Source organism: Argentina anserina, chromosome 2, assembly GCF_933775445.1.
Source record: "Argentina anserina chromosome 2, drPotAnse1.1, whole genome shotgun sequence".
Classification (NCBI taxonomy): domain Eukaryota; kingdom Viridiplantae; phylum Streptophyta; class Magnoliopsida; order Rosales; family Rosaceae; genus Argentina; species Argentina anserina.
In genome coordinates, this window is record NC_065873.1 from 11605335 (window position 1) to 11616054 (window position 10720).

The 10720-nt window shown below is 38.5% G+C and overlaps 2 protein-coding genes across 3 annotated transcripts; both read left to right on the top strand.

The window, feature by feature from the left end:
- Positions 1-336: 336 nt before the first annotated feature.
- LOC126783946 (LEAF RUST 10 DISEASE-RESISTANCE LOCUS RECEPTOR-LIKE PROTEIN KINASE-like 2.7) lies at positions 337-1448 on the top strand. The gene has a single exon (XM_050509472.1). The coding sequence runs from the start codon at positions 501-503 to the stop codon at positions 1446-1448; it is 948 nt and encodes a 315-aa protein (XP_050365429.1). The 5' UTR covers positions 337-500.
- A 244-nt stretch (positions 1449-1692) lies between these two features.
- LOC126785055 (LEAF RUST 10 DISEASE-RESISTANCE LOCUS RECEPTOR-LIKE PROTEIN KINASE-like 1.4) lies at positions 1693-8054 on the top strand. Of its 2 annotated transcripts, XM_050510632.1 has the most exons (5): positions 1693-2835; positions 5808-5831; positions 5919-6260; positions 6348-7258; positions 7690-8054. In XM_050510632.1, exons 1-5 carry the CDS (start codon positions 2022-2024, stop codon positions 7717-7719), a joined length of 2121 nt encoding a protein of 706 aa, XP_050366589.1. In that variant the 5' UTR covers positions 1693-2021; the 3' UTR covers positions 7720-8054. The 2 variants fall into 2 exon arrangements, with proteins under 2 accessions (XP_050366589.1, XP_050366588.1); XM_050510631.1 differs by lacking the exon at positions 7690-8054 and having other exon boundaries at positions 6348-7549.
- Positions 8055-10720: the final 2666 nt, after the last annotated feature.

The window sequence follows — 10720 nt, forward strand, 5'->3', positions numbered from 1 at the left end:
AATGGAATCTTCTATGTCTTCATTGTCAAGTTCTTTCGTTTTGATTAGAACGTTTCTCCCTTTCTATTCCTTTTTTTTAACGATTCTTGTTGGAGGGTATCTTTCACCCAGTCTTTATCATGCATTTGACTTTCTCTTGCTTCTGGAAGAGCAGACCATTCCGGCCCCTCATTAGAGACATTGCTCTGAAAATCCAGTGTTAGGAACCTCTTGTTGTAAATGCCTCTGCCGTATAGCCATTGGTGCCTTGGTGGTCGTGTGACTAGAACGTCCAAATAAGAAAGAGAAAAAACAGAGATAGAGGCATTGTGGGTTTATTTTTTTCTTCAATGAATATTTCAAAGCCGGACCATATATGAATTAGGACTTGATGACTTAGTGTCCCCGGAACTATATTTACATAGTTTACAATATTAGCTAGCAGGGCTCATTCTTCATTTTCGTTTCTGGTGATGAGCTGATTCTTGATCACTGAGAGCCTTCCTAGCTTGCTAGCCAATATGAATTCCTTTGTGCTCTTTGAGTCGTCTTTGATTCCTCTGTTTTTTATCACATCCTTCCTGACGATCAACTTTCAATCAAGTGTGTACGCTGATACAGTGGAATATAGCGAGTGCAGCCAAACTATTACCTGCGGGAGCGTCACGAGCAATATCTCTTACCCCTTTTGGGGAGAGAACAGACCCGAATACTGTGGCAAATCTGGGTTTGAGGCTACATGCACTGATGACGATGTCCCGATGATCACCATGAAGAAAATCGAATTCAGACTTCTCGACATGAGCAATAGCACTAATCTAACGACTGTGACAGTTGCAAGGAACGATTACTGGGATTCTCTCTGTCCTCCGAATTTAATTACCACAGACCTCGACTACTCTCTGTTTAATTATACATCTGGCCCTCAAGACGTATCTTTTTACTACGGATGCAGTTTGCCTGCCGAGATTGCCCCAACGATCTCAGGGTTTGATTTTTCTGCTATCACGCGTGATTGCAGCAATGGCGTCACCGTTTCGTTTCTCACTGAGAAGCAAATTGCTAAGATTCCAGCTTCAACTAACTTGAGCACAATCTGTCCTAATGTGGTTTCGGTTCCAGTGTCTGCGTCGGCTTCTGATGCGCTCGACAACAATCAAACATCAACTATCGAGGCTGCTGTAAAAGGTGGTTTTGAGTTGAATGTGCAGATTGTTGATACTGGTGTTTGCAAGGACTGTGTGGCCTCAGGAGGACTTTGTGGGCAGGACACTACTACCCGTGCCTTCATTTGCTATTGCCAGAATGGAACTTCACCAAATACATGCGATTCAAATTCTGCAACACCAGATGCAGCCAATTCATCAAAAGGTATCAATTATATTTACGCTTTCCCTGCGTGTCAATGTTACCTCTTTTGTTCTTTTATTTCAATAACTGGTAACCAAAGATATGATTTAGATGAGTGATATCTAGGTAACCCGTGTAACCTCCCACAGGACCTCGAACATTGTTCAGTTTTGGTCATTTTCGTATCATATTATTGTCCATCTATTTATAACTAAGTTAGACAGCCCTGCAGATGTTCACTTGATCAGACGTTGGAGTATTTTTGTGTTTGTTTTAAGCTTAAACTAGATGCATGGTCTGGTCGATCGAGTTTTAGGTAACAAAGATTGAAAGGTTGGTTGCCTAATTTTCAATTGAGGCTGATTTGTTCAACAACCAATACAAAATATCTCGTACCAAGTCCGCAAGTTGTGAAGTTGACCCCAAAACTGATCTAGTTCAGCGTCATATTTCCATAGACTAATACCATTAACTTCTAACCTACCCAATAGAACCTTCTTACATCTAATATTATAGATAAAAATTGTATAACATTAAAAACGTATTCACTAACCTCCATCCTAACTTTTATTTTGTAATCATCCATCAGCTGAGAGATGAAGGCACGACTTCAACCTTCATCTTTGATTTGGTCTTAGATCCAACCAAAGCACACAGTCTCCCTCTCTCCCCCTTTCATTCTCTATCAAGATATGCATACCTATCCTCTTTTCCTGCAGCTCTTACTAGTAACAGTAGTAGTATTCTTATCTGGGGTACCAAAATCCTCCGGCGTTGATGATGAGAGGTACCTCAACTGCAGCCAATCGTTTCAATGTGCAAATATACCTAATATTGGTTACCCTTTCTGGGGATCAAACCGGCCCGACTACTGTGGCTTCCCGGAGTTCATGCTGAACTGCAGCGGCGATACCCCATCCATCTCGATCCAGAAACAAGAATTTCGAGTCCTTTCTATCAACCAGAGTCAAAGTAGTTTCACTATTGCTAGAGCTGATTACTGGAACAATGTTTGTCCCGTGTCCCTTACCAATACCACCACCATAGACAATTCATCAGCCGGTGTTCTTCAATTAGCTTCCGATGTTCAACAACTCTTGCTCTTCTATGAATGTCCCCCTCTTAATATTCCTCTCCCAACTGAACTCACCAGCCAATTCAACTGCACTATAAACTCAAGTTCTGGCACTGGTGCCGATTCCATCAACTACTATGTTACAGAGGATCTCAACACGTATGATGTCTTCAACATCAGTGACAAATTCGGAACGTGCAACACAACTGTCACCATGCGCATTTCTGAATCGGCAGCTTCCAATTTAGCACTGAATACATCGAAGGAAAATCTAGCCGCTGCGCTGGATTCCGGGTTCAATCTGATATGGGATGCAAGCAATACCTTGTGCAAACAATGTCAGGGCTCTGGTGGTAAATGCGGTTACAATACAACTTCAACTGATTTCACCTGTTATTGCAAGGATGGACCTACCCCCTCTAACTGTGCAGGTATGAATAATACCATCCAAACTGATTTCTCCATCTTTTACATGAATTCCTCTGAGTCTAATTCCCATTTCTATAGCAAGATTGATGATTGAGCAATTTTATATCCCAGTCTCACTCGATCCAGTGGTGATCATGGTACACCAACATAGTCATGTTGCCTTACTCTGGTTTAACTTCTAACTCTGGGTTACCCGCTTATGCATAGGCCGAATCTCTTACTGCAAGTCTGCAATGTGACTTATTCCCTATTGTATCGGAAAGAAGTTCCATTTTAGTGTCACATTTATTTCGTCAAAATTCAATCATTTTCCATTTTAGTGTAACATCTCGATCAAAAGTTCCTTCTTCTTACCTCGCCTCAAGTTCTCTCCAAATTTCCTTCTTTTTACCTGGCCTCCTCTCTTGTTGCAATGTTTGGCGGTGAGAAAAGAGTTCCCCATCTTCTTTAAACTTTGGGTTTTCAATAAGAAGATTACTATCGTATTTGTAGTTCACAAAAAAAAAAAAACGGAGTCGTTTTAAATCATCGAAAAAGTGGATAAATAGATTTCAGAAAAAAAAAATGCAGGTATGTTTTTTTAGTCATTTAAAATTGCATTATTCGTAAAATACAATATCAGACCAGAGTGGAATTTTCCTAAACCATCAGAGAGCCTACTGTATTTGACCAAATCCTTTTTAATTACCAAAATACCCCATCAATTATTTGTATTATATTAATTAAGTTTTATTTCTGTTCATACTATAAGGTCTTTTAATGATTAAAGTATGATTAAATTCAATAAAAAAATAAAATCCACATAAGAGCACAGATTTGGGGACCAGCGTCCCAACATTTACAAGCTGCCTATATATACTCACCACTACAGTCCAAGTCAAACTTGTCTGGCCGCCACTCAGCTCCTCCGTCACCCCCAACACCTTCACCCCTCTCTCTCTCTCTCTCTCTCTCTCTCTCTCTCTCCTTCTCAATGTTGGCTTCTCCGATCATCACCGTCTTCTTCATCTTCTTCTTCTACTCCGTCACCTTTACCACGTCCCTTTCTTCCAACTCAACTCTACCCAACTGCACCAACACCTTCAGCTGTGGCACACTCCAGAACCTCACTTACCCTTTCACTGGCGGCGACCGCCCCGCCTACTGCGGCCCTCCCGAGTTCCACATCAACTGCGTAAACGACTTCCCCCAGATGACCATCATGTCCCTCGACTACAGAGTCCTATCACTCGATCAAGCTGCTCAAAACCTCAGCTTAGCTCGCATGGACCTCTGGAACGAGACCTGCACGCATGTCTTCCGGAACTCGAGTCTTGCTTCGGAGTCCTTCACCTTCAGCGACGTCGACAACGTGGATGTCACCATTTTCTACGGTTGTAATTCTACGAGTATTGTTTCCAAGCCTGAGAATTGGTTTCATTGTGATATCAATCAGACTTTTGACGATGCTTACTACTTGATCGGTCCGGTTCCTCTTGATCCGATTATGAGTGCATTTAAGTGCTTCATTGGCATTACGGTGCCGATTCTGAAAATCAGGGCGGCTGATCTCGTTGCCAATCGGTCTCTGTTCAAGCAATCGATCATGTACGGCTTCAACGCTAACTATACTAATCGGTACTCTCGTCAGTGCAATAAGTGTCTCAATGTAAATGGGCAATGTGGGTTTGACTCCGATACGAACCGGCCTGTTTGCATTTGTGGTGATCGTCTGTGTGATCCAGCAGGTATCTGCTACTAGCGTACAACAGTTATTTGTTTTCATTGTGAACTTATATATGGTTCAACTAATGATAGTTTTAGAAGCTTGCTTATCTTGGTGACTTAATTAGCCATTTCTTGAATTTTAGTTTTAGCTGGTGCTTTCAGAGAGTCCATTTTGTTCCACTGCTTATCTGTTTTTGTTTGTGATTCTGCAACTGACTAGAGCAGCTCACCAGGATGGATATAGAATTGGGCACCTTAAGACATTTTCTTATTGGCCAGGAATTAACAGATTCCTTGAAAGTCCTAAGTTTAAAATTCTTCTTCTTCTTCTCTCTTCTCTAAGGAGAAAATGTGATATAATGATATGCTTTGCTTTGTTGACACTTGACACCAAAGAGGAATAATCTGTTGTGCATTATTTTCCTCTTACAGAATGGTCCCAAGTTTAGAATAGCATGTCATCACTCATAATCTGTTGTGCATTATTCATGTGTTTCCTGTATATGTGTATCACGTACTATTGTCCTTTGTAAGCAGAAAAAAAAAGTGTCTGTGTTGTTCTTCAGACTGTAATGTGTGTGTTGTCTCATCATTAATTCATTATCTCGTAGAGTGATACTAATTACTAAGATTAAAGCCCTATGATATACTATGCTTAAAACCTGCACCTGATAGTATCATATAGTTTATATTGTTGAACAGGCATTTATAATCTCATTGTTTCATAGATTACAAACTGATTTCACATGTTCCTCTATATATATATATATATATATATATATATATATATATATTCCTTAAAGGAATATGTGAAATACGGCTTCTCGGCTGCGGATTCGGTGATTCCAGCGACCGCCGGCGCGGAAGGTGCCAGCCGCACTCCTCCCCTCCTGACATTCTTGTCTGTGCCGGCCAGAGCTGCAACGCTGCCCCACGCCGGTCGGAATCTCGAAATTTCAAGTTTCTGAGCACCATGCGGAAATTTCAAGATTCCGGCAAGCCGGCACAGACAAGAGCGCTAGGAGGGGGAGCACGGCCAACACCATCCGCACCATCATTGCGGGTCGGCGGAATCGCCGAATCCGTGTGGTGCGGACGTCTACATCTGAGAAAATCTATATACACACATATGTGGGTTGAAAGCCAGTGTCTAAAACATATATGCTGTCTCTGGTCTCTGCCGACACAGTTCAATTATACTTATCTTAAATATGAACAAGTATTTAGCTTTCAACTAACAATTGGTTATCTTTTGTGGTTGTTTCAGGTAAGGGTAAGAAGATAAAAATAGGTATGTAACTTCTTTAATAACATGCAATTTTTCAATGATACTGTGATACTAAGAAGAAAATTGAGCGAAACTCCATCCTATTCTCAGGTCTTGCTGTAGGAGGTGCAATCCTTTTTGGCATTTTTGTGGGATTCTATGTATATTTTATCATCCAGCGAAAGAAGAAGAAAGATGCAGCAGAAACTCAAAGCAAAGAGATTCCCACACCACTTACAAGCAAAAGCACTGCTCCCCCCTCAACTAATTTCTCTCGAATTGAGAGCATCCCTTCTTATCCTTCCTTTACCTCAAAATCAAAGTCTGACCTTGGAAAAGCCAGCACTTACTTTGGAGTTCAGGTCTTCAGCTATGCTGAATTAGAGGAAGCCACAGAAAATTTCAACCCTGCTAAAGAACTTGGAGATGGTGGCTTTGGCACCGTTTACTATGGTTAGAAATACTTTGTTTTGCATTTCTATCTGTTACCAATCTTATACTTTGTTTTGCATTTCTATAATAATTTTGTTTTTATTTCAGGTAAGTTACCTGATGGTCGTATAGTTGCTGTGAAGCGCCTTTATGAAAACAATTTCAAGCGGGTTGAGCAGTTTATGAATGAGGTTGAAATCTTAACACGTCTCGAACACCAGAATCTTGTGAAGCTGTATGGATGCACCTCAAGACGTAGCCGAGAACTCCTCCTTGTCTATGAATATATTTCTAATGGAACAGTGGCTGACCATCTACATGGGAAACGGAAGGAATCTGGTTTTCTCAGTTGGCCAGTTAGATTAAGCATTGCCATAGAGACAGCTGATGCATTAGCTTTTCTTCATCGCAATGATGTGATACACCGGGATGTCAAAACGAACAATATACTCCTGGATGATGAATTCTGTGTGAAAGTTGCTGATTTTGGTCTGTCACGGTTGTTCCCGAATGATCAGACCCATGTGTCTACTGCTCCACAAGGGACGCCTGGCTATGTTGATCCCGAGTATTACCAATGTTATCAACTCACTGACAAAAGTGATGTTTATAGCTTTGGGGTGGTCTTGATCGAGCTTATATCATCCTTACAAGCTGTGGACACCAACAGGCACCGGCATGATATAAATTTGGCAAACTTGGCTATCAACAAAATTCAGAATCATTTGGTGAATGAGTTGGTTGACCCTCTTCTAGGATATGACAAGGACTATTCTGTTAGGATCATGGCAACTGCTGTTGCAGAATTGGCCTTCCGGTGTTTGCAGCAGGAGAAAGATATGAGACCAACCATGGAAGAAGTACTGGAGGGTTTGAAAGCAATCCAAAATGAAGATCTTGGTGCACAAGAAAATGGGGACTCAGAGGCAGTGGTCCTGGATATAACAGCCGATGAAGTTGGTCTCCTCAGGAATTTGCCTCCCCCTCTCTCACCCGACTCGATTGTCACTGATAAATTGGTTAGCAGCTCTCCCACAACTAGTTCCTTTTAGCATTTCCATCTGTTCAGATATCCTTATCCTTCAATGTCCTTCTAAATTTTGTGAGGTAAATAAGCTAGTAGTATTGTATACTAGTTGTGAAATTAGGATGTTAAGGGTCGAGTGGCTTTAAACTTGTGATTGTTGTTCCATATCGATATGGTTTGTTGTTTTCTTTATGTTCATACAAGGTGATTATCCACGATGAGCATGTATATAATGAATGAAGCTGTTAGCAGTTGGGATTAATTGTTTACAAGCAATGCGTTCTTGCTTAATTAGTTTTTTCTTGTTAAAAATATTTCTAATTAATTTCAGGGTATCACGGCTACATGGCTTAGGATTTCTAATCAATTTCTTTTTCAAAGATTTTACCCTAAAATGTTATTTTCTTTTTCTTCCTTTACCAGATTTTTAAACGCTGGGACAGAACAATGTAACTCAAAGCCACGATGCTGACTGCTGAGGAGAGCAATCACGCATGCATGTAGCTGTCGTTGGCCAAATGATACTCAACTTTGAATTAGACATATCAGATATGGTTCAACAAAATCGATTTTGGTCTAAGCCTCAAGGACACCATTTGACATACACTGATTTCTTGAATAACCATATACGCCTAGTTCATTTGGAACTATTTATCGGCTTTTTAATAAATAGAATACAGGTAACTATGCAGGATCACATTTTGTATTAAAATTATAGGTCGATAGATACAACAGTCACTTCATACAGTCCTACATTTCTAACTTTTGACAAATGCTGCGTATGAGTTAACTATGATACTGCTGTTCCTATGATATAAGCAACACAACCTTCATCCAAAGTTGAACGGAGCAAATAATGGCTTATGATATCATATCCCACCATAGTTACGGGAAAACCTCACCCAATTCTAGAACGCATTCAAGTACTAGAATGATCATCATAACTTAATTAACTAGCCCAATCTAAACACTGTTGGAAAAACAGTTAGATATTGCATATATAAATAATATAAACTGAATTATAAAATAATTATAAAATAGAAATAGAACATGAAATTCTAATAACGAAGAACACGAAAGAAATTCAATATGAACTCAACTAAAATACAGAACGATTGATGATCAAAAAATTAGTTGAGATGTGTGTGATACCACACTGTCCTTAAGAAAAAATAGCTATAAACAATAAGTGGGTCTTTAGGAAGAAAAAAAAGCTCAATTAGCAAACTTTCCAAAATATAACGACTAAACTAAGAGTTACACTACTAACTAGAACGATTTGAACCCCTTCAACGCGTGCGCAAGAGGGTATAAATAGACTTACATACTTTACAACCCATAAACAATGGATTTCATATAAAGCTTTTTCAACACTTCTATTTTTTAATATGAGACAAACAAACTCTCCCCATTCTAAATGGTCATCTTTGAATGACAATTTCTTATTCACACATTAACCAAATTACACAACAAACATATGATCATGTAATCCTCATTATGGAGAACTCATCTTTGATTAATTATAAGTTTAACCTACTTTAATTAATCAATTAAAATTTAGTTTTAAAATGGTTTATTCAACCATTTTTTCAACAAACTCCTCCTTAATAATCATCATGGGCTACAATTCTAGCTATTGCAATGTTGTAAATAAACTCTTGCAACTTCTACAATTTTCTAGAAGTTGTAAATGTCTATCCACGAAAACTAGATACTAGCTGCAAATTGACTCTTATGGGTTGAGAACTTGAGATGGTCCGGAACAAATTAGATTGAAACAAACGAAAGTAAGAAACCAGTTGTAACAAAAAAAGAAGTAAGAAACCAGTTATCAGTTTGGATCTATACGTTTTGGTTAATTCTTGTTGACGATTATGCTCAAACGGCAAAGACAAAAACTCCAACAAGTCCTAATTTCAACTAACCAATGAGTCCTAATTTCAACTAACAAAGGAATTACAGGTACCTGAGAATGATTGATACAAACATACTAAAACCAAAAAAAAAACAAGGAAACAAAGAAAGCCGAGTGAGTAGATAAAGTAAGTAAACATGTATGTTTGTTAACACGTAAAGTAAGTGAACATGTGTATGCAAAAGCTCGAGTAGTTAAGTTCAAGTGTTAAGAATATAATGCTAGTTGTGCCATTTGATGTTGATCTCTTTCTTATATATAGGAACTAATGTACCGTACACAATCGAAGAATGAAATGCACGACACAGTCTCTACAAGTTCTCAGCATTTTTCTTTATTTTCTGCACCTTAGTTTCAATAATCCATGCATCCTTTAGGCAGGTCTCTTATAATTTTCTAGGAGTCTAGCATGAGTAACTTGAGAGTCATTAAGGATGGAACTAATCAGTACGTTTTGTTTTAAAAGTTATTTTATAGTTTTGTCTATTCCTCTATTGATTTTATTTTTATTTTTTTTATCATCTTCATCTGTCTAAAATTTTTGGCAAACAAGATGCTAGTCCTTTAAAGAACTCACTTTGCATAGGTAGGGTTGAGTAGGGTGTGCACCGTGCGGTGCAGTGTGGGTTGAAAATAAAACTATATCCAATCAACTTTAAATAGTTTAATAATTTTGCTTACCATATCCAATATCCGGTTTTTTCGGTTTGACTATCAGGTAAACCACATTTCTGATGTGGTTCCGGTGCAGTTTCGGATAAACAATTTGTTTTCACATATCAAATTGAAATAAATAAGGTCTGCAAGTCTTCAAATAATATTATATACCAAAATACTAACTAAGTTTTAAAGGCACAAATATTTGAATACTACTACATAATAATGTCTCTTAAGTCTTGAAATATATTAGAATATAAAAAGCAAAGAGAAAAAGAAAAATGAAGTGGTAGAAAGAGATAGAATTTGGTCAGTTTAAAATATATCTTGGCAATCTTGCGGCTTAGAGCCTTAGTGATAAGGTTTTGTTACTATTAGGATATTGTTGTATTACTATGTCACCATGTTATTGTTAAATAAATAATAAAAATAATCATTTATTTTAAACCGGTACGGTTAAGTTTTTATTCGGTTTGAGCCTGAGGTGGTGGTAGACAGATTATTGTGTTTCCAGCGGGTGAGTGGCACATCGAAGCAAGGTTATATTCAGATTTGCAACGGGGTACCAGCCATGATGGTTCTCCCGTCGGAGGAGTTTGTAGATTGGGTGGCTGTTAAAGGCTTCTACAGAAGGCCTGATGTCAATAGGCTTTGGATGAAGAGGTTTGGGCTTTTGAGCCCAACTTTAAGAACTTGTGTAATGGGCTTTTTGATAGTTTTAAGGTTGTTTGTAATTTATAGTTTGAAACAATAGAATAAATTCAAGAGAATAACTGTAATTTTATTGATAGACATGTGGCCTTATATATAGCCATTACATCAGAGATCCTGATGAATCAGAAATAAGATAACATTCCTTAACTAGCTAGGTTATACTAATTA

Bases quoted from the DNA above. Each gene is read 5' to 3' on its own strand.
- LOC126783946 (XM_050509472.1), top strand. From the start codon at position 501: ATGAATTCCTTTGTGCTCTTTGAGTCGTCTTTGATTCCTCTGTTTTTT.
- LOC126785055 (XM_050510631.1), top strand. From the start codon at position 2,022: ATGCATACCTATCCTCTTTTCCTGCAGCTCTTACTAGTAACAGTAGTA. The intron at 2,836-5,807 runs GTATGAATAATA...TGGTTGTTTCAG, and splicing joins TACCCCCTCTAACTGTGCAG to GTAAGGGTAAGAAGATAAAA. The intron at 6,261-6,347 runs GTTAGAAATACT...TTTTTATTTCAG, and splicing joins CTTTGGCACCGTTTACTATG to GTAAGTTACCTGATGGTCGT.